At 49.7% G+C, this 25,805-nt stretch overlaps 1 protein-coding gene and 1 long non-coding RNA gene across 5 annotated transcripts in view; one reads left to right on the top strand and one right to left on the bottom strand.

Moving 5' to 3' along the window:
* The window catches only part of ZSCAN20 (zinc finger and SCAN domain containing 20), a 28,384-nt gene extending 21,635 nt beyond the window's left edge, over window positions 1–6,749 (top strand). For all 4 annotated transcript variants that reach the window (XM_049617536.1, XM_049617534.1, XM_049617535.1 and 1 more), the window contains one exon: window positions 207–6,749. In XM_049617536.1, coding sequence (XP_049473493.1) covers window positions 207–1,462 — 1,256 coding nt within the window. In that variant the 3' untranslated portion in view covers window positions 1,463–6,749. The remainder of the gene's footprint in view (window positions 1–206) is intronic.
* A 13,077-nt stretch (window positions 6,750–19,826) lies between these two features.
* Window positions 19,827–25,805, bottom strand: LOC125912793 (uncharacterized). The gene is made up of 3 exons (XR_007454835.1): window positions 24,600–25,805; window positions 24,183–24,398; window positions 19,827–21,905 (listed from the first exon to the last, which is right to left on the bottom strand). It is a non-coding gene; the product is annotated as an uncharacterized LOC125912793 (long non-coding RNA).

Below are 25,805 nucleotides of genomic sequence, written 5' to 3'. Positions count from 1 at the left end.
CCTGGAGCCTGCTTCAGATTCTGTCTCTCTCTCTCTCTCTGCCCCTCTCCCTGCTCACACAGTCTCTCTCTCTCAAAAATAAACATAAAAAAAAAAAAAAGAAAATATAGGATATCATTGTAGCTAAATTTGTAAGACACAAGATAAGATATATAAGTAGATATTAACTAATGAACGAAGAAAACTGCATTTCTGTGTATTTTCAGGTTTTGAGATGAGGCATAAGGACGAAGACCAGATTTCAGAGCAAGATATTTTTGAGGATTTGCCTGGAGCCTTATCAAAATGTACTGGAGAGGATGTTTGCCACCCTCATGACTGGGGGCAAGACAGTGAAAATGAAGGTGGAGGTGAAGGGCAGTGGGGAAATCCCCCCCAGGAGCAGTGGGAAGAATGTTCTTCTGAAGATGACTTAGAAAAACTTATCGACCACCAAGGCCTGTACCTGGAAGAGAAACCCTACAAGTGTGACACATGTGTGAAAAGCTTCAGTCGGAGCTCGCACTTCATTGCCCACCAGCGGATCCACACAGGCGAGAAGCCTTACAAATGCCCTGAATGTGGGAGAGGCTTTAGCGATCGTTCCAACCTCAATACCCATCAGAGAATCCACACAGGAGAGAAGCCCTACAGGTGCCTTGAGTGTGGGAAAAGCTTTAGCGATCACTCCAATCTTGTCACCCACCAGAGAATCCACACAGGGGAAAAACCCTATAAATGTGGGCAATGTTGGAAAAGCTTCAACCAGAGCTCCAACCTCCTGAAACATCAGAGAATCCACGTGGGAGGCAATCCTGATCATTGCTGCGAGGCAGGGGAAACCTTTGGCCAAAGCCCATCCTTCAGTGCTCCCTGGAGGAACTCTACGGAAGAGACATCTCTTGAACAACCTCAGAGTGCCAGCAAGAACTTGAATTCTGGCCCACACGGCACCAGCTCAGGGGAAAAGCTGTATCCGTGTCCTGAATGTGGAAGAACCTTCTCTAAGAGCTCTGCCCTCATCAGTCACCAAAGGATCCATACGGGAGAGAAGCCGTATGAATGTGCTGAATGTGGGAAGAACTTCAGTAAGAGCTCCACGCTGGCTAACCACCAGCGAACCCACACGGGGGAGAAGCCATACACATGTGTGGACTGTGGGAAGGGCTTCAGTGAGCGCTCCAAGCTCATCACGCACCAGAGAGTGCACACGGGAGAGAAACCCTACAAATGCCTTGAGTGTGGCAAGTTCTTTCGTGACCGTTCCAACCTCATTACTCACCAGCGGATTCACACGGGAGAGAAGCCTTACAAGTGCAGAGAGTGTGGGAAATGTTTTAACCAGAGCTCCAGTCTCATTATTCACCAGAGAATCCACACTGGGGAGAAGCCCTACAAGTGCACAGAGTGTGGCAAAGACTTCAACAATAGCTCCCACTTCAGCGCCCACCGGAGAACCCACGCAGGAGGGAAAGCATCGTAGGAGGCCCCCCGCCCCCCGTCACGGCAAACAGATACACGCATATTGAAATCTCCCCAGAGCGTAAGATGTGTGCTAGGAGCTTTCCGAATTCTTAAGCTTGGTGTATACCCAGGCAAGTTATCTTGGCCTAATCCAGGTTATTTGGAAGTGAATTACAGATGCTAAGGGTCTGGATTTGAAGGCACTTTTCTTAAGTGTAATTTGTTTTTCTACTGTAAAAAAACCCTGTGCAATCCTCAGGCCCTCCTTATATTTGCTGTCACGTGAGGACTTGATCAGTGTTTGAGCCAAACTGGTCATGTAGGAGTTTAGAGGTACATCAGGGGTCCTGAGCAGTGAGTCCAAACCTCGCTGTGCCTTCACACTGTCCACAGGTACACGTGTTCTGTTGGCACACATCAGCAAATTCTCACGTGGCGGATTTCGGTTGGGGTGTGTCCGTACAGGAGAGCTTTAAGACTGGCGAGAGAGGGCATAATTGGGAATCAGTGGCTTAAAGCAGACCGCCATGACCTCAGCAAAGAGGAGGAACCTCAGTGATGTCCTTGATAAATTATTAACAATAGCAAAAGTAGCTGGTATTTATTGAGCATTTACTCTGGCAGGCTCTGTGCTAAGCACTTTGTGCACATCATCTCATCTCCTCCTCACAGTGGTGCTGGGAGAGAGGTACTAATAGTGTCCCCATTTCCCAGAGGAGAGAGCCGAGGCTTGGGAAAGCCAAGTAACTTGCCTGGTGGCGCATCTGAAAATGGCAGAGGCAGGCTTTAACCAGATCTGTTTCTGGAGCCTAAGGTGTTCCTGACCATTCTCCTGAATCCCCTTCTGCATTAGGGCAGGTAACTCAGGTGTGAAGATCCCAAAGCACTTTGTGGACCACATTTCCTACTAAAATTCCTTTATGAATTCTCCTTTTAGCAAATAGGGAAACCGAGAATCCCTAAAGAGCAGAGGGCCTGGGATGGTCTGAACCGGCAATGTTTTGAGCAAGGCTGAGCTATTATTAAAGCACTTACTGTGGATTTCTATCTTTGCAACAATATGGGTGAGAGATACAGGGGGTTGAGACAGGGACGACCTGTAACCACAGTGATGTTTCTCCCCATGAGATACTGCTTTGGGGAAGGAAATGGGGTTTAAGAATTTCCCTTTCCTCAGGGAGTCAGTCCTGCTCAGGTTAGACTTGGATGAACTGAACGTTAAGCCTTACAGGAACTTGGGCCTCTAGTTTTGCCTCCCCGGGCCTTTCCCTGTTGGCGGAAGCTGTGTTTCTGATGGCCATGCCATGGCTGATCGCGGGGGAGGTGGGAGGAGTTGGTGTGCTCCCACTGAGAGGGCACTGAATGCTGTCCTGCAGCCCAGCTGCATGGCACAATTTCATCCTGCGAGAAGGAGCGTGAGGCAGTCGGGTCCTCACATGCTGAAGAATGCAGCGGTCAGGACCTATGGGTGCCCTGGGTTCTCCCTGCTTTATCCCATTCCGGCACCCCCGGTCGGGGATAGCTCCCTGCCTCCAGGCTGCAAAAAGGAGTTTGTGTTTAGTCACTTTGTGGAGAAGGTAACCCCCTTTGGGGACGGGGGTGCAGAGCTTTGAAGTACTGAGTGGGTGTGGGTGTGGTGCGAAGCCACAGGCTGCTGTCTGAACTTCCGTCCTGGGGCTGCTGCGGATGGCATTGGCTTCCCAGTGTGTACGTGCCCGGGACTTCCAGATCTGTCTCCTGCCCTGGGCTCTCCTCTTAGGAGCCCGGTCTCCTCCCTGCCAGTCCAACCTGAGTGACTCCGGGGCCTCTCTAGCCACTCGTGCCCCCCCTCCCCCCCACGCACTGTGACCCCTTGCAGCCATCTTCAGCCTGGGCCCATCCATTCGGCATGCACGTTACGTACACACTGGCCCACAAAGCAGCCTCCTTCACACAACGCCGGTGAGGCACACACAGTCAGACTCCTACAGACTCAGGGCCCCAGACACGCTCTCCCTCCTAAGGGCATTTTCCAGTGGGCCGTGGTTCCCCAGCACTGGGCAGTCTTCCAGTGGAGCCTACGGTCAGAATGAATGTGGTGAAGCATCCCCTTCTCTCAGTCTTGATGCCACCTCTCCTTCCGATGCTCCTTAGTGTCCTCTCTGAGCAGCAGACACCAGTGTCGAGCCCCTGCCCAGGCTGCGACTGGAGGCTCGTGCTACATGTAGCGCGAGGTCAGGGAAGGCCTGGCAGGAGAGGGGTTCGAGTTGTGCCGGAGTCCAGGGGGCAGCCGCTGCTTCCCACGGCTCCTGCTGCTGTCTCTCCCGACATCACCACTACCACTACCGTGTCTTTAGTGCCATCTTTTCCGTCACTCTGACTAGAGGCAAACCTGGAACTATCTCCACCTCCCTCTACTTCCCCGCCCCACGCTGGGGACCTCACTGCCCTCTGGTGCACTTCCCACCCGGTCCCTGTCAGAACCCTGGGAGGAGCCTGCACCCGGTGACCCTGCCCTGTGCTGCCCGGAGGAAGAGGCCCCTCTTCTCAGTGTGGCTCAGGCTCCCCGCTTCTCAAGGCTGAGAGCTGCTTTGTTCTAAGAGCCACTTAGCTGAGTCAAGAGCGTCAGAACGGGCAAGGGCAGGATCCAGTTGAACAATTTTACCTACACACAGTGAACAGGTAGAATAAGGGTCCACACAGACATCACGTTTCTAATGAGGGTGCGGTGAGGGATTCCCTTGATATGGGAACCATTCTGATCCTGTCTGCTATTACGTAATACTTTCTGAAGTCACATTTATTTTTCACATTTTCATTGTTGGAAAAGACTCCATAACGGTGGCGCCTAGAGGGTGAGGAAGGGAGAAAAAGGAAACACAATGTGCCTCTAAGGCTGGTTCTGGATCAGCATTACAGATTCATGTGAGCCCAAGCAGGAGAGGAGCCTCGGGCAGCAGTGACCGAGCCACTGGCACTGGAATCTCTTGGGAGTCACCGGGGCTCAGGGAGCCCTACTGTGGTGCCAAGTGACAAATATAACACCCGGGGGAAAGGACTCCCCTTCTTTCTTCAATGTAGAACATGGCCTGGCCTCAGTTCTTTGGGGAATCCACAGACCACAGAGAAGCTTCTGCAAAGTTAGAGGCAATGGAGATGAGCATGAGGGTCAAGGGCATGTCCTGGTGATGGTGAGGAGCTGCTTTGAGACCGTCACTCCAACTTCACCGGGAAGGGGGGTGGGCAGGGCAGGAGAATACCCCTATAGACAGCAGCCGACAAGGAAAAGCTTGTTCACGACCATATATGCAGCCCCTGACCCAACCCCACTCCTGAAGTTTCCCAGAAACAGAGGAGGTGAGGCAAGCCGGGCTGGAGGTCACGCTAAGCCCTTCCGGCACATCCTCGGCATTTTCTCCAGGGACTTTCCTTGAGCAACTAATTTCTTATGAAAACTAGACATTGGTGATTGATCTTAGTGACTGTGAAATGAAAATGGGATAAATTTTGGCCACCAGGAGGCTCAGAGGTTCAAGATCCAGTTCCAAAAACTGAGCAGGCCCTTTTGGTTAGCAATTTGTGCATCGATCACTGACTTCATTTTGTCTGGCTTTGTTTTCACTTCCTTATCTTTTACTATTTTCTGTTTTTTTTTTGGTGGTGTCATGTACATCTCTTAAACCTGGTCAAATCCTATTTTGGGATGCAGTGGCCTGATGAATTAATAAATTATTCTGATTAAACAAAGAAAAAATAAGACTGTTTTGGATTCTTCTGGCATTTTCCTTGTTGAACTCAAAGCATGGAGGAAAGGGGGTGTAAATCAGGGGTACACATTGAGGCTGTGGGGGAGGATTGGGGCACGTGATCTCATACCCTTTGTGCTGGACTGGTATCTTCCTTTCACTGTTCTCCGTGGTTCTTCATACATGAGTGGATGTACGAGCTCATGAGGCGTTGCCTTTTGTCCATAACAGGTGGCTCCTCGGTCTGCTGGCCATCTCCACATGTCTGCTTTGATATTTCCCCTGGGGTCTCTGTGCTAGGAAATCTGAGGTATCTGGGACCCAAATGATGCAAAGATTATGGATGAAAAGAAAGGAAGGCTTGCCAAAGGCCTGACTCTTCTGATTTGCCACCCCTCTGCCCCCCAGTTCAGGAACAGAGCTGACACACTTTGTACTTGAGGAGGGCCCAGGTGGAGGGTCTCTATGGGGGTTCTTTCCCCTCCTTTCTTCACCTACCCCTTCTGGTAATGTCCAGAAGACGTTGTGGCTGAAGACACTTAAGTTTCCTAATCAAATTTCAGTCTGTATTTTTGTGAAGTGGGTTATAGGCAACTCTTTGCCTTTTAAATTCTGCTGTCCTTGAATTCTGGTTGTGAACTGGTAGAGGGTGGGGAGAGAGTGATATTTCAGATTTGGGCTTGGCCTTGATCAGAATCCACTGGAAATTGTTTCTTCCTGTAGGAGTCAGACTCTCCAGTGTAGATTATAGTAGTGGTTGGGATGGGCTAATGGTCTGCACATCTGGGGACAAAGATGAGATCTGGGAGAAAATTAGTCATTGTCACCCTGGAAGAGAAGTTCCAGGTTGTGTTGACATGTTTTCATGTAACCTCTTTCTAGCAGTTACTCTGAGAGTGACCAGATCCCCAGGGTTTGCCTTCCTGGAAGACAGGACAGAGGGCACAGGCAACTCATTGCCATGTTCTTGCCATTAGCAGGGAGGGCCCAGAGGTCAGTTACAAATGTCAGGGGCCATGAAAGTTGACCAGCCAACCCAGGCAGGAACAAGAACTTTTATCAATCTAGATAGCTAGAGCTAGCTATGACTAATACGACCGAGAAAGCAATACTAGGAAAAAACCCAGAGAGATGCTCCTGGGCCGGGGCTGGCTTTCTGTTGGCTCTCGTGTCAATAGGCTGCTGGGTGCCTGTGTTGTCACAAGTTCTGGGCTGCGCCAGGAACCTGACTAGGCACCTAATTCCCAGATTGGCAGTGGGAATCACCAGGTGAGATTGGGGCATCCCTGGGCTTGAGGTCTGAAGAGAAGGTGTGAGGAACTCCATAGTTACAGGGCTCAGGCAGCTTGTAGAAGAAGGTGGGTCAGGGGCAAAGGAAGGATTGAGAGAAGAGGGGGGACAAGTCAGAAAAGGTGGTGTGTGGATGGGGAGAGCAAGAAACAGACAAGGGAAGAGAAAGAACAAAGGGACAGTCAGGGGAGAAGGCAGTCGACATTGGGAGATAGGAAGGGTAACAGGTAGAAAGAGGTGTCAGCTGTCCTGGGTGTCCAGCGAGTGAGGTAGACGGACAGCCAGGAGAGGGGGGGGGCAGGCAGAGCTGAATCGGGGAGAGCAAGAACTGGAGCACGTGGAGGGGGAAGTGAAGCAGGGAGACGGGAGGCAGCTTCTTCACAGTTCCCGAATTAGAAACAGAGGGCTGGACTGTTTGGGTCACCAGTCTATATCCTTCCCCTGTTCCACTCTCCTGTGACCCAGACTCCTGTCACAACAAAGATCAAGACTGATGTCCAAGATCAAGATGGATGTCCAAGAGCTTACTGCCTGTGTTTTCTTCTAGGAGTTTTATGGCTGAGGATTAAAAGGAAGACCACTGACCACAATTGGGCATCTTTCCCACTCTCCTGGCAAAGGAAAAGCAAGAACGTTAGGTACTTCTGGTCAGGACTTTCCAAGGTTGATTTACTGTTGGTCTCTGTGGGACTCTAGGGCGTCGAAGGTGGATCTCATGGCCTGCCCCGGACACACAGGCAGTAACTTCCATCTTGTCTGATCTGTATGCCAAGTCAGGGCTAAAGTCCACCCAACACTGCCCATCCCAGAGCGCTGAGTGGCCCGATTCGGTTCTCTTACCCCTTGCACATTGCTGTGTGTGCTTCTGCAGGGGACTACCGCTCTACGCCCTCTCTGGGCCTTCTCTTGCCGTCCAAAAGCAATGCGCTCAGCTGAACTCTCTCTCTGAGGCTGATGTGTCAGCACAACCTCACATGCCGAAGTTACTGACCATCCCTCGGTGCCCTGGGCCGCCGTCTTCTTGAGCCCGCCTCTTCAGACCCTTGCTTTCTCCTCTAGGCCTGTCCATCCCCCTTGAGAAGTCCTACTCCACGCTCATCAGCCCCTAACACCCCCCTCTCTTCACCTAACCTGTGCGGCACCACCGGGTCCTGCCTTACTCTGGATGCACCCCCCCACCCCCCCACCCCCGCCCCCACCCCGGGCAGCCCTCTCAGGCTGCTTCCCTGCTTTCGGCCCGGGCTTCTCCTGGTGGTGAGGCGGGGTTGTGTCTTCCTCGCGCCTCGCTACTGCCTCCAGATCAGTCCTTTTCCTCCCTTATTTATGTGACCGAGAGCTGAGAGCTAATAGCTGTAAAGGCTCACGTGTATTAAGTACCTGAGGACCAGGCACTCTGCCAAGGGCCAGCGATGACAGCATTTCCGCCTCACCACTACCTCCATGAAGTGGTGTCATTATTATCCCCGTTTGGGGGCCACAGAGGCTCAGGTTCGTCACTCGCCTCAGGCCACACAGCTAGTTCCGTGGGAAAGCCCTGATTCCAGTCCGGTAGTTTGGCTCCAGGGCCTGCACTCTTGGCCACGTGCCACCATCGGGTCCTTTGAAAGTCTGCTCCTGTGGTGCCCCTGCAGTTCACCTGTATTGTCCCGTAGCCCTCCCTGCCTGTGTCAGCCCCCCACCCCCTGGATGTGCCCCTGCAAGCACCGAAGACCTCCTCCCCTGGCTGGCAGTCTTCCTTGTCATCCCCTTGGGGGGCTCATACAACCACAGGAGGGCCACGCAGGCTTTGACCACTCCAGCTTAGCAGCTCAGCCACCTTTGTCCTGGAACCCACCATCTGTGATGGCCACTAATCTCTCTCCTGAGCTCAGATTTGCATAACTAGTTCGTGGCATCTCCTCTGCGACTCAGCAGGTCCACACCGATTTCCCCCAAGCTTGCTCCTAGCCCTCCAACCTTTCTTTTTCATCCCAGTAAAGAGTAGCATCATCCATCCAGTTGCTCAAGAGTCACCTCTGACTCTTCTTCCTCCCTTGCCTCTATATCCAATCACCGAATCACGTGGACTAAATCTCCAAAGGACACCTTGACTCTACCCCTTGCTCTCCATTCCCATGGCTACTGCCTTCATCCTGGCTACCATCACCCACCTGGTCAGCTGCAGCCGCCTCCTAACTTGCATTCCTACTTCTGCTTTTTGGTCTTCTTCAACCCAAGCTCCAAAAGTTGCATGTTATTTTCTTACAACATAAATCAGGTCAGGTCACTGGGCTTTCCACCCCGGGTGCATGATTTTGCACTTGCTCTCTGTCACACACTGTTCCCCTCCTTTAATACACTTCAGCCACAGTGGCCTCCCTTCTGTTCCTCCAACAGGTGAGCTCTTCCCAATGTTCGCACATGCAGTTCCCACTTCATGGATTCCTCTTCCCTGCATTCATCACCTGGCTAATGCCCACTCATCTTTCAGGTCTCAATTTATTTGAGATTTTTCTTGCTTCTTGAGGTGGCCCTGCATTGCTATAAACCCTAGGACTGCTTTTTTTGTATCCCAAAGATTTTGGACTGTTGTATTTTCATTTTTCTCTATGTATTTTTTTAATTTTTATTTATTTTTGAGAGAGAGAGAGAGAGGGAGAGAGAGAAGGAACAGGGGCAGAGAGAGAGAGAGACAGAGAATCTGAAGCAGGCTCCAGGCTCTGAGCTGTCAGCACAGAGCCCAGTGCAGGGCTCGGACCCATGAACCATGAGATCATGACCTGAGCCGAAGTTGGGTCCTTAACTGACTGAGCCACCCAAGAGCCCCCTCCATGTAATTTTTGATTTCTTCTTTGAGTTCTTGGTTGACCCATTCATTATTTTGTAGCATGTTAGATAGTCTCCATGTTTTTGGGTTCTTTCCAGATGTTTCCTTGTGGTCAATTTCTAGTTTCATAGCATTGTGGTTGGAAGCAATGCATGGTATGACTTCAATTACTTTAAATTTGTTGAGACTTGTTTTGTGACCTAATATGTGATCTATTTGCATGTTATTTAACCTCCATCCATTTGTGTTCTTTCCAGATGTTTCCTTGTGGTCGATTTCTAGTTTCATAACATTGTCTTTGGAAAATATGTATGGTATGACTTCAATCTTTTTGAATTTGTTGAGACTTGTATGTGATCTATTCTGGAGAATGTTCCATGTACACTTGAAAAGAATGTTTACTCTGCTGTTTTAGGATGGAATGTTCTGATTATATCTGTTAGATCCACCTGGCCCAACGTATCATTCAAAGCCACTGTTTCCTTGTTGATTTTCTGTTTGCATGATCTATCCATTGATGTAACTGAGGTATTAACAAGTCCCCTGCTATTATTATATTACTCTTGACTATTGCCTTTATGTTTGTTATTAACTGCTTTATATATGCGGGTGCTTTCATATTGGGTGCATAAATATTTAGAATTGTTATATCTTCTTGTTGGATTGTCTCCTTCGTGATTATATAGTGTCCTTCTTTGTCTCTTGTTGCAGTTTTTGTTTTAAAGTGTATTTTGTCAGATATAAGTATTGCTATCCTGGCTGTCTTTTCACTTCCATTTGTGTGATAAATAGTTTACCATCCCTTCACTTTCCATATGCATGTGTCTTTAGGTCTGTAATGAGTCTCTTGTAGGCAGCCTATCGATGGCTCTTGCTTTTTATCCAATCTGTCACCCTATGTCTTTTAATTGGAGTGTTTAGTTCATTTACATTCCAAGTAATTATTTATGGGTATGCGCTTATCGCCATTTTGTTTCTTGTTTTCTGGTTGTTTTTATAGTTCTTTTCTGTTTCTTCTCTTGCTCTCTTCTCTCACGGTTTGCTGGCTTTCTTTAGTGATATAGTTGGATTTCTTTCTCTTTATTTTTTTGCATATCTATTACTGGTTTTTGATTTGTGGCCACCATTAGGTTTGTATATAACACCTTATGCATACGGTAGTCTACAGTATATTGATGGTCGCTTCAGTTTGAGCCCATTCTTTACTCCTCTCCCCCCTGTTTAGGTATGTGGTGTCATGCTTTACATCCTTTTATTTTGTGCATCCCCCTTGACTGATTTTTATAGACATACTCAATTTTACTGCTTCCTACTTTTCTTACTCCCACTTACGGTCTTTCCTGCAGGAGGGTACCTGCAACCACTTAGACCGAGGCAGGCTGGGTTGTGGGGGGCGAGGGGGATCTGCAGAAACACACTGGGGTGGGACACATGGGGTTAGCAAGGTTTGCACGTGTCTGTTGGGTGAGGGGACCTGGAGCGGAGGCCCGGCTGGAGGGGGCGGGCCTGCAGGGAAATGTGGAGGGCAGGGTGTGCTGTTAGCAAGACAAGCAGGGAGTCTGGTGACCTGCCGGTTCCCATAGGTGGCTGTGGTGTATGTTGAGGTGCCAGATGCCCACCAGCTCCTTTGTTCCTGGAGGAGTCTCCCCGTGATCACTGTCCCTCTGTGACGCGCTCTGAGATGAGTAAACAAATCTCCCTCTTGTAGGTGTCAGGAGTGTTTCCAACTGCTGCTTCTATGCTGTATGTCTGTGGGCTGTTTGTTGTACTATCTCTTTAAGGGAAGGGACTCAGTTTCCCAGAGCCAAGCCCACTCACTGACTTTTAAAGTTCCAGGTGTTGAGTCCCGCTGATGATAAGAACTCGTGAAGTTTGGCCCCCCTGGTTTTCAAAGCCAAATGTTGGGGGGATTCGTCTTCCTTGTGTGGTCTCTCCAGGGTCCTCTCCCCTCCATGCTCACAGGTCCCTCCGTCCCCTGGACAGTCTCCGGGGTCCATTTAGCTCCTGACTGCGTCTCCACCCTTCCTACCCTCTTCGATGAGGCCTCTTCTCTGCCTTGACTTGTGGAGAGTCTGTTCTGCCAGACTCTGGGTCATTTTCTGGGTTACTTACACTGATGTGAGTGTTTTCTAGTTGTATCCATGGGATGAGGTGAGCCCAGGATCCTCCTACTCAGCCACCTTCCCTGGAAGCCCTCTCTCAGGGCTCAATTTGAAAGCCACGGACTCCTACCCGACTCTCTTTGCATTATCCCAGTCTGTTTTTGCATGTTTATTTTTTAGTGTCTGTGGTGGACACTGCTGGGCGCTTCCCCCCTTCTCTTTTTTTTTAATGTTTATTTATTTTTAAGAGATAGAGAGACAGAGTGTGGGTGGGGAAGGGGCAGAGAGAGAGAGGGAGACGTAGAATCCGAAGCAGGCTCCAGGCTCTGAGCTGTCAGCACAGAGCCCGATGTAGGGCTTGAACTCACAGACTATGAGATCATGACCTGAGCTGAAGTCAGATGCTTAACTGACTGAGCCACCCAGGCGCCCCACGTCCCCTCTTCTTAAGAGTACTGTAGTTTTTGTTTAGGTAGCTTTTCCTTCCAGGAAGCCCATGTGTCTCAGGGCTTCCCCTCCTTGGGTTCCAGACAGGGCCTGCTTTGGGGATAATCCCATTCTCCTTGGCCTGTTTTCCAACTAGGAACACAAGTAGCTATGCAGTGATGACATTCTCATGATGACAGGGATTGGATGATCAGGAATGGGTGACCCGATTTGCGTCAACGAAATAACTGCTGGGGGGTGGGAATAGAAGATGAGTTTCTGAACATTACTGCCTTGAGAAAGCCTGCCTGGAGCCACGGCCACACAGCTGAGGGAATCCCAGAGAAATGGAGCTGGAGATACTGGCTAAGTCACAGCCCACTCAGTTACTGGACTTTGTCACGTGAGCCAACGCATTTTTTTTTTTAAGTTTATTTATTTTTGAGACAGAGAGAGACAGAGCATGAACGGGGGAGGGTCAGAGAGAGAGAGAGAGACAGAATCGGAAGCAGGCTCCAGGCTCTGAGCCATCAGCCCAGAGCCCGACGCAGGGCTCAAACCCACGGACTGTGAGATTGTGACCTGAGCTGAAGTCGGAGGCTTAACTGACTGAGCCACCCAGGCGCCCGGAGCCAACGCATTTTGTTGTGAAGTTAGTTTGAGTTGGGTTTCTTCTTTCTGCAGTGGGGAGGAAATACACCTAAGGACCTTCGGTCCCTAACCACTCCCCACCCCTTACCCTGTCTCCTCTATTATCACCTCCTTCCTGTCTTCATATCCCTTCCTGATAGGGAAAAATCTGTTAAAAGATGGCCGACAGGACTGATAGGGAAATTCCAGTCCCCGACCTAAGAACCCCCTCCCGGGTTCTTCTTCCCGCCCCGCTTGCCCAAATACCAAATTACTCCTAACGCGGAATGCGGAAGTAACAGACTGTAAATTGTTCCCTCTGCTTATGCTTAGGGCTCAGACCTCTGGAGAGTGATCTCCCCTGAGCCCGCTGGTGTGAAATCAACCTCCTGCCTTTCAACATCTCTGGGTGCTGCTTGGTTCTTCCACTGGGCGATCAGACCAGGTTCTGTAACATTTGGTTCTCTGACCGGGAAATGACCAACCATGGTGGCCCGTTGCCATCAGTTTGGGAAAATGGCGAGGCGGTGATGGAGCGAGGAATTGCAATGAAGAAGGCGCGCCCTGCCTGATTTTCTGCAGTCTCCTGCTCAGTGGCTTCAGGCTGGCCCTGCTCCGCCGTTCCCGCTGGACTGGAGGAGACTTGGCAGGTGACGACCTGGACCTGACGTCAGATACCGGTAAGGCCTGGGACCCAATTCTGTCCTGTCCAGCCCACCCACAGGGGTGGAAGCAGGACCTGATCACTCCCCGGAGACCTCAAGTGGTCTCACCTGTCGGAATTCTGTGGGAGGGAATGTCATAACCTCTGGTGTGTATGTGAGCATGAGTGTGCGACTCGGGTCTGGCTTGCCTGCCGAGTTCAGTTCTGTGGCTCCATGCGCGGGTACCCTTACGGTCCCCAAAAGTCCATGGAGTCTGAGTGGGCCCATCTGCGATTCCGTGGTGAACGGCACGCAGCCCATGGTGGCATCGGAATAGTTTCCAGTCATGTCACAAAGCTGAGACCGCTATGGCTGTCACCTAAGTTCCTTTGGGATATGGCCAGATAGGCATCTGACTGGTCTCCTCATTAAAGGGGGCACCCCTACTCCTCTGTCTTTGCGATTCCTTCTCACGGGAACACTATGGGGTGTGACAGAGCAAAAAAGGGGTTTTTGGGAGACTACGGAATTAAGACGACCCCCAGCAAGTTAAGGACCCCATGTAACTTGGAATGGCCCACTTTTGGTGTAGGATGGCTCTCGGAGGGAACCTTAGATGTCCTAACGGTTCGCCGTGTCTGGCGTGTTTTCATCTGGGACCCGGGTCACCCTGATCAGTTCTCGTATATTGACTCCTGGTTAGGGATTGCCCAAACCCTTCCCCCTTGGGTAAGATTTACCTGCAACAAACAGGGACAGGCTAGGGTCTTAGATGCCTTGACAAAGCAGCCCAAGGAAGGTCAACAGAAGTCCCGACCTCCACAAATTCTTGCCAGTGATCTACAGGAAGAGCCAATCTTGACCCCAAACACCCCGGTTCCCAATACTCCACCACCTTCAGTCTCCCCACCACCTCTGGACTCAGCAGGTCCTCTCTCCCCTGGACCAGCTGCCAGATTGCGCCCTTGGCCAGGTGCAGGAACTCTCCAGACGCCAGTCCACATCTGCCAGTACCAAGAGGCTCTCCTCTGGGGGATCTGAGCAGGGGCTAAGAAGCCCATGAGTATGCCCAGAAGCTAGGGGAATCCCCTGGGGATTATTATGGGAGGCTCCCAAGGCTTACGACATTTACACCCCATTTGATCCTGAGGCACAAGAGAGCTGCCAAAAGGGGGGAGGCCCAGAACCTCCTTAGCAAGGGATCAGTGCGCCTTACTGCAAGGAGAAAGGATGTTGAAAGAATAAATATCCCAACTGGGGAAAGTCCCAGAAACCCAGCCGATACGCAGAAGTATGCTGCAGGAAAGACCTCATAGGCCTAATAGGAGTAGATTCAGATTGAGGGGGACCGGGCTCACTTCTTGGCCCCCATGAGTCCATGGTCAAAATGAAAGTAGGGGGCCAAACTATGACTTTTATGTGAATTCGGGGGCCACATGGTACAGCATGAATTCCTCTACCTGAGTGCCCTATCCCTCTCCTCAGCTGGGATGTATTCTCAAAGCTGGGGGCCCAAATAACCTTTGAGCCAATGGGACGCACCAGCCTCCGACTGGATCCAAATGAAGGCTATTCTGCGCCTAGGCCCAACCAAGTGGCCCGTCTGAATTCAGGACTGCCTTCCCCACTGTATGGACCAAGGACAGCCCCCCCAGACTTGCCCACAACCGGGCCCTCGTCGTTGTAGAGTTAATCCCAGGGGCTCAACCGCAGAGACAGTGGCAATACCCCCACCACAAGAGATAAGGGCGGGCATCCAAGAACACCTGACCAGACTCAAAGAAGCAGGCATGCTGGTTGAATGCCAGTCACCCTGGAACACCCCACTCTTGCCAGGCAAGAAGCCGGGAGGAGTGTACTGACCAATCCAAGACCCATGAGTTATCAACAAAGTGACTGTCTCCTTGCACTTGGTGTTCCTGAACCTGTACACCCTCCTCAGCCAGATCCCAGGCTCTATCAGATGATTTACTTGCCTAGACTTAAAGGATGCCTTCTTCTGCCTCCACTTGGCCTCCAGAGCCAACCCTTGTTTGCCTTCGAATGGACCGAACCAGACACAGGGCGTCAGATGCAACTGATTTGGACGCGCCTCCCACAGGGGTTTAAAAACTCGCCTGCCTTCTTTGGGGAGGCACTGACCGGAGACCTCGCCAGCTTTCCAAGGAAGGACACACGTTGCACCCTTCTCCAGTATGTGGGTGACCTCCTCCTTGCCAGCAATACCCGAGAGAAATGTACAGAGGGCATACGGGCCCTCCTCCAACTCCTGTTGGACTCAGGGTATTGGGTGTCATGAAAAAAGGCACAGATCTGCCAACAGCAAGTCCAATACTTAGGCTTGCTCCTCACCCATGGACAAAGAGCTCTAGGGCCAGACAGAAAAAGATCATTACCTCCCTACCCCAGCCCCAAACTAAGAGGGGGTTACAAGAATTCCTGGGGGCTGCAGCATTCTGCCGGATCTGGATTTCTGGATTCTCGGCAATAACAAGACCCCTCTTATAATCTCTTGGTAGGGCCGGATCGAGAGCCCCTGTCTGGACAGAGGAGGCCTAAGCCGCCTTCCTAGAGACAAAGGCCGCCTTGGGGTAGGCACCAGCCCTTGGCCTGCCAGACATAGAAAAGCCTTCTAATCTCTTTGTGCATGAGGTGGAAAAGGTCTCCCTTGGGGTTCTCACACATACCATTGGCCCTTGGCAACGACCAATAGCATACCTGTTGAAGAGGCTGGACCCAGTGGTGGCAGGATGGCCACCATGCCTTAAGGCGCTAGCGGCTACAGTTCTGCTCAAGGAGGCAGATAAACTCACCCTGGAACAACTAGACGTCAAGGTCCCTCATGCTATTGTGTCTCTCATGAACACTCACAGACACCGCTTCCTTCCCAACTCTTGGCTAACACAACACCAGGGCCTTCTCTGCGAGAATCCATGGGTCACTCTTGAAACAGTGTGGACGCTGAACCCTGAAACTTTCCTACCTTCTGAGGAAGGGACACCAGATCATGACTGTTCCGAGATGACCGATGAAGTATTTGCAAGCCACCCACATCTGCGTGACCAGGCCCTACAGAACCCAGGCCTCACCTTGTTCAGTGATGGTAGCAGTTTCATCACAGAGGGCATTTGAAAGGCAGGGTACACAATGACAACCACAGATGAAGTCCTAGAGGCCAATGCCCTACCTGTGGGATGGTTAGCACAGCGGGCTGAATTCTATGCCTTAATCCGAGCCTTCACCATTAGGATATGCCTATTCCTTTGGTTTTAGCTGTTTTGATTTACTTTATTTTAGGTACGCCTCTTATTACAGCACAGAGTTGAGTTTTACTTTGTGAACGCATCTGAAACCTTTTAACAAGTGAAACCTAATTACATGCCGTGATACAATGGCTGTGTTTATTTTCAGATCTGTCATAATATTTTATGTTGTATTTGCTTTGTGTATTTGTCCTGCTTAGTGGTTCTTTCAGAATGTGATATTTTGGGTCCTTTTAAAATGTGCATTAATATTTCGTAAAATTTATATTTTTATTCTAATGATTTCCTTTATACTAATACACCTATGTACTGCCCTTCATCCTCCTTTTCATTACTTAGGTTCTTACTATTTTATAAGCTTTATAATAGTGGTTCTCAATGCAGGGGAGGGAAGGTGTGTGTGTGTGTGTGTGTGTGTATCAGTTTTGCTTCCCAGAAGACATCTGGCAATATCCGAAAACATTTTTTGGTTGTCACTGCTGGAGGAGGGTGCTACTGGCATCTAGTGGGCAGAAGCCAGGGATGCTTCTAAACGTTCTATAATTCACAGCACAGCCAAGCACTACAGAGACAAGTATCCACCCCAAACGTCAATGGTGCCAAGTTTGAGAAACCTTTCTTTAGGTGATCTTTTGACTCCAACCTCTTCTCTCTGTGGCCATCAGTGGGTTCATTTTACTCCCCCCCCTTTCCTCTTCCTTCCCTTCCCATTAAAAAACGACTTCCACTTTGACAGACACATGGCATTTACATACTATTCTTCTGTCTCTGTTGCCACCTTCATTTTAGATTTCAATATAATCACTTCTCAATACCAGCCTTTTTGCTGAAGTTCCTAGTTGGCAATTGGTTGGATGAAGCCTGTCCTCTCATTAGGAGACTTTTCAGGAAAGGCTCGTGAGTAAAATATTCCTGAGTTCTGGAATATTTAATACTGTTTCATAGTCTTAACAGTTACTGCCTGGATAATACTTGGCTCACATTTTCCCTTCAGCTGGTTGAAAACACTGCTCCTCTCTTGTTTTGCTTACTGTGTGCTGCTATTAGGAAGTCTGATGACCTGATTTTCTTTTCTTGCCACAGACTTATTTTTTAACCTGGAGGCCCAGAGAATGTTTTTTTTCCCCCTTTAAAATATGGTCTTACTGGGGTATGTCCCAGATCTGGCCATTCTAGGATAATTTTCCCAGGAGCATGGTGGGCCTTTCAACATATAAGTTAATTATATGTATACGGTAATTTCTTTTAATTCTAGAAAGTTTTCTGAGAGCATAAATTTTTTTTAACGTTTATTTATTTTTTGGGGGGGGGAGGGGCAGAGAGCGAGGAGACACAGAATCCAAAGCAGGCTTCAGGCTCTGAGCTGTCAGCACAGAGCCTGACTCGGGGCTTGAACTCACGAACCGCGAGATCAGAGCTGAAGCACGTGACCCTGAGAGCATAATTTTAAATATTAATTCTTTTCTATTTATTTATGTTTCCTTCTTCAGGGATTTCTACTGCACGTAAATCAGTTTATCTTTGTTTTCTGTATCTCACTTTCTTACCTTTTACTCCTTTATTTGATTTTTGTTTTCTTACACATTTTAATTTTCTTCCCATATGCCCTTGATTATACTTTTTTTCCTGAATCTGTTGTCCCTTGGATACTTTGCAGTTTGGTCTTAATTTCTAAGATGTGTTTGTCCTTTTTTTTTTTTGGTGAAAACTCTTATTTCGTATCTTCCTCTTGTATGCCTGTTTGCATTTCCCTGATGTGTGTTGTACTTAACATTTGCAATTGCTTGTTTAATTGTATTCAGCTAGTGTTGGAATGCTTTTTTAAACAAGTTTTTTATTTATGTCGTCTCTACACCGTGGCAGCCACCATTCTACTTTCTGTTTCTATGGCCTCATGCAGGATTCGTCTTGTTCATTTCACTGCGTCATTTCACTCAGCGCAGCGTTCTCAAGGTTCATCTATGTTGTAGCATGTGTCACCATCTCCTTCCTTTTTCAGGCTACTACACTGTGTATACACCACATCTTGTGTCTCCGTTCATCTGTCAGCCGACATTTGGGCTGCTACCACCCCTAAGCTGCGCAGAGAATGCTGTGAGCCTGGGTGTACGTACGTCTCTTTGTGACCCTGCTTTCAGTTCTTTTGGATACGTGCTCAGAAGAGGAAGTGCTGGATCATGTAGTGGTCCATTTCTCGAGGAACCTCCATACTGTTTTCCACAGCGGCTGTACTACCTTACGTTCCCCCCAACACTCCACCGTGGCTCCAGTTTCTCCACGTCTTCACCAATGCTTGGTATATTCTGGCTTTTTTTTTTTTTTTAATGTTTATATATTTTTGAGAGACAGAGAGGGAGAGAGAGGGAGAGAGGACACCAGTGGGGGAGGGGCAGAGAGAGAGAGAGAGAGAGAGGGAGACACAGAATCCGAAGCAGGCTCCAGGCTCTGAACTGTCAGCACAGAGCCCGATGCGGGGCTCGAACCCACAAACTGTGAGATCATGACCCGAGCTGAAGTCAGATGCTTAACCTATTGAGCTACCAAGGTCCCCTTTTTCTGTGTTTCTCACAGTCCTAATGGATGTGAGGTGGCATCTCACTGTGGTTTTGACTGCATTTCCCTAATGATGAGCGATGTTTTGCAACTTTTCATGCGCTTGTTGGCTATTTGTATATATTCTTTGGAAAAATGTCTGTTCAAGCCCTTTGCCCATTTTAACATCAGGTCTGTTTTTGTTGTTGTTGTTGAATTGTGGGAATTCTTTATTTTTTGGGCGATATCAATCCCTTATCAGATGAGTTGCAAATATTTCTTCTGTAAGTTATCTTTTCACTCTGTTGATTGCGTGCTTTGAAGCAGTTTTTAGATTTGATGAAGTCCAATTATCTATTTTTTCTCTTGTTGCCTGTGCTTTTGGTGCCATATCCAAGAAAGCATCGCCAAATTGGATGTCATGAAGCATTCCCCCATGCTTTCTTATAGGGATTTTATATTTTAGGTCTTATATTTAGGTATGTGATCCATTTTGTGTTAATTTTTGTATAAATATGGTAGGTTTCCACATTTCCACTCTTGGCTTCTGGCCCCAGATGTGTCTTTCCTTCCCTTCCCCAAGAAACGTTTGCCCCCTAGCCATGAAAAAGGCCATTAGAATGTAAGAAACCAATGCAAAAATTTATATTTTATTTGAATTCAAAAAATTTAAAATTGCTTTCAAATTCAGGAAAGTACCATAATGCAGGACCCCAGGGGAAGCCTCATATACAGAGACAGATAAATTAAATGTATATACTGCAGACAAGCCAAGAAGGTGTGTAGATTACATATTTACAGTCCTTGATGTTTTCTGAAAACCATATTTATACATTTTATTACATTTACAAAAAAGGCTTCCACTACCGTTTACCTACAATAATGAAAAAAAAATGTACACCTTTTTTTCTTTTTTTGGTACTGTACAAACTTTGTATAATAAAAATATATCTCTGTACAAAAGATTTTTTTGTTTGTTTTTGTTTTACTTTTTTTTTTTTTTTTTTTCCTCCTCATGGGATGGTGGTGGGTGTACGGTGTGGATGGCGAGTGAAGGCCTAGACTGCCCGGTTCCTTCCGACCCTCTGGAGGTGGTGCAGGAATGCCGGAGGTGGGAAACGGTAATGCACAGCAGAGTGCTGGGCGCCCCCCCTGGCATGTGCTCCTTGGGCATCTGCGGGGACACAGGGGAGGGGGCGGAGGCAGGGCTGGTGGAGGAGTCCACTGGTTGGTCTGGGAGGAGTGAAAGAAGGGAGGAAGGGAGCAGCCAAAGAACTTCCTGCATTTGTTTCCGGGAAAGAGAGATATGAATGCGTGAGTGTGTGTGGCTGAGTTGGCCCTCTCCCGCCAAGCCCAGGGACGCTGTGACCCAGAGCGGGTGTGGGTGGCACGGGGCTCCCGCCATTGCCAGCCTCAGTCCCATCTGCTGGGAACTGACGCCTCTCGCTGTACTCGGCCCCTCTTACCGTGAGGCAGATCGTCTCATCTGTTTAAGAACAGGTGTCCCTGCCACTCCGCTCCCTTCCATTTCGATTTATTTCAGTATGTGATATGAACATCTCAGGCCAGCATGTCACACGTGCACAGGTGCTTAAGCCCATAGGGACCTTCCCGAGGACAGAGAAAATGGCTCTAAATGCCACAGTTTGATTCCTAAACTTGCTAGTGTCCCAACAATACTTGTATGGAATTCAATAAGGACCCAAGCACAGTGGAACTCAGAATTAATCAAATCTTCTCTCAAGGAGCTGGAGAGGTTGTGACTTTCATTCACTCCGTTCTTTCCGTTCAGGAGCTCCCAGGTCTTGTGTCTGCTGTAGCCAGGGGCTGCTGGGGGCCAAGGGGGCAGCACCAGCTCTAGGAGGTCCCTTTCCCTGAGGCTGCCCAGACGGAGGGAGAAGAGCCCAGCAGGACACACAGGTCCTCTGCCTGGCCCACCAGCCCCGGCCACAGTCCTACTATACAGATTCACCTGCTCCTCCCTGTATTTGGTGCCCCTTTAGACCTGGGTTTCTGGCAGCTGGTGTAGTGGGCTTTGGGGTCAGACCCACCTGGGTTAGCATCCTGACTCCACACTTACGGTGTGGCTTACGTCTCTTCAACCTTTCTGGGCTTCTGTTTTCTCATTTATAAAACAGGAATAACGATTCCTACATTTTGGGTTGTTGTAAGGTCTAGAAATGATACACCTAAAGTGTCAGGCACAGAGAAGAAACTCAACACAAGGCAGCCATGAGTTTTTGGACACTGGGATAGGCCTGCTCTGCTGTATCAGCACCTTCCCAATGCTGCCGACTCGGCATCTCCGTCTGGGCTACAGCCTCGCTTCTCTTCTTTGTCAGTTGACAGCCAGACCTGACCTTAGACTCGAGGCCAGATTCCTGCTCTACGTCCCCCGACCCACCCTTCCTTCCCCAGTGCTGCCTAGGACCCAGAATGACTTTTTAACTCACTGGGTTTAGAACTCAATAAAATTCTGTTGGAAAAAATAAACTGATTTCCAAAGTACTTCTTAAGATGTTTTTCTGCCCTTGGGGTAATCCTTGCTGTCACTTTTGCAGGAGAACAGCCAGTTGCGGACGGCTGGTTTCTACACACTGACCACCTAACACACTCGCCGCCTCCTCACACAGGGCCGGCGGGGCGTGCAGCTTCCTCTTCACCTCTTCTCTGTGTTTGTGGGGAGCAGGGCGGGGGGGCATCTTTCACACACATTTCTCTTTTTTAAACTTCGGCGGTCTCTTCGCAGGACTCAAATGAAGGAGAGGCATGTGTGTCTGTGTGTGCTCGGGCCCCCTCCCCCCCCCACAGCCACAAGATGCTTTGCTGTTTTAAATCCATAAGCTTCCTGTGTCCATCTGCAGCCCCTCTTCCTGTACTGCCCCGAAGTCGGGGCCCAGCGGGAGTCTTCTCTGGGGTGGCGGGTGCAGGTGGTGGCGGGGTGAGGACCCAAGTCCCAGCAGTAGCAGACACGGGCAGAGAGACAGACGAAGATGGGCACCGGGCACTGTGCTCAGGGGGCTGACGGCCTGTCCCCTGGACAACTGAGGACAAACGGATCGCGCGGGGATTGTAAATGAGAGGGGCAGGCAGGGTGAGGTGGGGAGCGGAAGCAGGCGAGAGAAAAGAGGCAAAGCAAAGAGGAATAAAGGGGAAAGAAGGAAATTAGTTACCTTGACCTTTGATCTTCCCGAACCCGAGGGTGGGTATAGGTGGGGAACACCCACAGCAGGACATACATTTTCCCAATACTGTCTTCTTCCCCTGGAGGTTCGACTTACCCATTAGGCACAGGAGACCCAATGCCTAGGGGCCACCACAGTGGGCCCACTTAGGGGCCCAGGAAAATGGTTTTCAAGATCCAATTCTTTCAAAATCGGAATAATAATGGACCTGTAATAATCAGTCCGGACTGAGTTCTATTCAGCTTTGTAACAACACCGTTGTAAGGTACCATGCTTAATATACATTTTTTAATGGAAGAAAAGGGTCCATGAAAGCCCATAGCACAGCCCTGCCCCCTGCCCCCTGACTCACTGACCCCACAGGCCTCCAAGAATTGCCTATTTGGGTTCTTATTTTAATTTCAGCTGTTCTTTTAGGCATTATTTGAATTTATCACCTAATTACTCGTTCTAAAGACGGGTGTGTGTGTTCACATGGTTTTTCACACATTGCCTCCATGAACCAAGAGCAGCTTTCTCTGTGTTTTCGCTGTGCTCCTGCTCTGGGCAGGACAAGGTGGGCCCCTCGCCAGAAGAGCCCGCCGTGGAGAGCTGTGGGCTGGGCGGAATATTCAGAGGCCCTGAATGCTCATGATGAGTGTTGCTGAGGGCTGCTGAACTGCACATGACCCAGAGGTGACACACTGTGCACACAGGCACGGGGACCCAGTGGAGCCTGAGGTAGGGAGCAGGGGTTGGGGTGGGGGGGGATATGCAGGTCAGAGGGCATTCTGGTTTCTTTCTTATATTGTTCAGTAATTCAGCAACTCGAAATTCAGAGTCATTACTGATCACTGGTGAGGCCTGATTTATGTCATCGGAAGGATTTTACCTTTTCTTTTTTGCTTCTATTTGTAGGAGTTCTGAGTAGGAAAAAGTACACAGGGATCATAGACATGAAACCTCAGAACTAACTCTGGAATTCTGGAATAATTTCTCTTCCTTTAAATGTTTGTTTCAGATGGATGTAAAAGGATGCAGAAAAGCCCAATAATTTAATTATTTGCATTCAATAGTTGCCTTTATGTATTCTGAAAATAATTTTCATCTCATGCATAAATTATCTCAATACCTACAATTTTAAGCTTAGACTTAAGCAAGAGAAATACTCTAGAGGAGAAAGTGGACTCAAAGAAGGAAGGGGAGAATTGGAGGCGGGCAGGTATCGTGTCAGCCCATCTATCATGCTCTAGGTGATGGTTAATTTGATATGTCAACCTGCCAAGGCTCTGGTCAAACACTAGTTGTTTGGTCAAGCACCAGTCTAAATGTTGCTGTGAAGGAATTTTTGGGGTGTGTTAACATTTAAATCAGTAGACTGAGTAAAGCAGATTACCCACCCCACAGAGGTGGGCCTCATCCAATCAGTTGAATGCCCGAGAAGAAAAGATTGAAGTCCCTGAAGAGAAAGGAATTCTGTCTCCATATGGCCATTGGATCAAGATTAAATCAACTCCTGATGGAATTTCCAGCCTGCAGGCCTGCCCTGTGGATTTCAGACTTGCCAGGCCCACAATCATGTGAACCAGTTCCTTAAACTAAATCTCTCTCTCTCTCTCTCTCTCTCTGTATATATACAGTATACATGCGTCTCTACATGGATATCTCTATATATCTAGATATACGTAGACATACATCTTTCTATGTGGATATAGATATTTAGATGTTTATACAGAGATAAGCATATATGTGTATATACATATACACACATAGATAGGTATGTATATCTTAGGTATGTATTATGTGTGTATACGTATCTCTCTCTCTGGAGACCCCTCACTAATACATTCCGCTTAGTTATTTTGCCAAGCCCAAAGGGCTAAGAGCACAGTCTCTGGAGTCCGCCTGCCTGGGGTTGGATGGATTGGATTGTGACCCTGCTACTTATTAGGCGTGTGATCTTGGCCAAATGAATTCCTTTTCTACCTCGTTTTCCCATCTAATGGGGATAATGACAAGGCACAGGAAAGCGCGCCGCTCAGGGTCTGGCGCCCCGCGGCACTCAGGGCATAGGCTCCTCCCACTGGACGTGGCTGTGGGAGCACGTGTCTCGGCGCAAGCCCACTACGCGCGACTGCCTCCCACGCCCCCTCTCACCGGCTGCCGGAGGCGGGGCTCTCGGTGGCGGCGGCGGTGGCAGCCAGGCCTGGTGGCTATACGGCTGTGCACACTGTACTGACTGTAAACTCCGCCTCGGTGGCCATGATGTCTGTGGGCTGGATGTTGCGGTCGTACATTGGGTTCTCAAATGTGGCCCGAACGTTTGTGTTCTCGTGGCCGGCGTAGCCATTGAACGGAACTTTGGGTCTTCTCCTGGGAATGAGAGAGAGAGTGACCAAAATGTAAAAAGGGGGAGAGGCTCAGGGGTGTGAATGGGGAGAGGGAGGGAATAGGAAGTTCTGTCTTCCTTTCCCAAGATGACAGCTCTCCGGGGCCGGGAAGGCTGGGGGCGGGCTGGGGTGGGTGATGGGCCTGCATGCCCCCCTCTCCCCATGCCGCCTTCTTCCCCTGTACCTGTGCTTGTAGAGATACAGCACGAAGCCTGCAATGATGAGGGCGACGAAAGGCACCAGGATTGCGGCTGCCACCGAGCTGCTGTTGGAAGCAAAGTGGCGGCCGATGGACTCGGGGTCGGACTCCAGCAGCCTGAGGTCTGCAAAGTCCCAGAGCATAAACCTCAGCTCACAGACACACGATCGGAGGGGACGGCCCCAGCGGGAGGTGTGGCCGTGGCTAGGGATGTCACCTGCAGCTGCCTCCCCCCATACTCAGACATTCCCCAGGGAGAAGACTCCCCACACCAGTCCGTCAGGTCATATGCAAAGGACAGCCATCAGTCCTGGGGGAGCCCACCTGCCAGAGAACCTAAAGCCGTGTGGCAGGATAAAATCTTACCAGGGTGTTGCCCTTCAGAAGTTTCGAAACTTCTTTTGTCTACCAGAGCCTTTTATCAGATAGAAGCTTACAAGGAAGCCACAACACAAAACAGCAGCGAGCTGCTCTGGTGGGGGTGGGGTGGGGGACAGGAGATGCTGAGCAGCCTGGGGACCGTCTCCCCTCCTCTGCTCTGGCCCTCCCAGCACAAGGCTGGGAGGACTCGGGAGACCATGGGGAGGCAACACTGCCTGCTTAGTGGCTCCAAGAGGGCACAGGTCTGCCTCAGGAGACAGGGAGTCAGCGGTGAAGGCCAACTCTGGTGTGTGGCACTGAGGGGCCAGGGGACCAAGGGACTGCGTGTGTCGGGAGAAGACAGAGGTCTTACTCCACACTGCTCACAAGGGGGAGCTAAGAATACCTCTGGGGCAGGAATAGTGTGGAGTGGGAACCAGGCAAACAGATTTCTGCTTAAGACAAGGAGAAGCTTCCTGAAGGTCAGAGCTGCGAGAAAGGCAGGCAGAGCCCCTGGGAATGGTGGGTGGAGATGTGTGGAGCTGACCCTTGAGCACCCATGACTGCCTCCTGCCTCCCCTTCCACCACTTCTGAGAAGCCAGGTGCCCTCCTCCGACTAGAGTCTGAGGCTCTGACCGGGAGGCTCTGGGTCAAGGCCAGCGAGGAAGTGAAGACACTGGATGCCAATGATGTGTAGCAGTCAGGGTAAAGAAGCTAGGGGAGAACCATCTTCCGGGACTGCTCGGGGTTGGAAAGGGCACTGTGAGTAAAGGCACTCCTGATAACCCCACGTCTGCTTGTTCGGGGGTGTCTGTGTGATGCCCGAGGGC

Source organism: Panthera uncia (assembly GCF_023721935.1).
Source record: "Panthera uncia isolate 11264 chromosome C1 unlocalized genomic scaffold, Puncia_PCG_1.0 HiC_scaffold_4, whole genome shotgun sequence".
Classification (NCBI taxonomy): Eukaryota; Metazoa; Chordata; class Mammalia; order Carnivora; family Felidae; genus Panthera; species Panthera uncia.
Note: the sequence above shows the minus strand (reverse complement) of the source record. Positions and strands in the feature narration are given on the sequence as shown.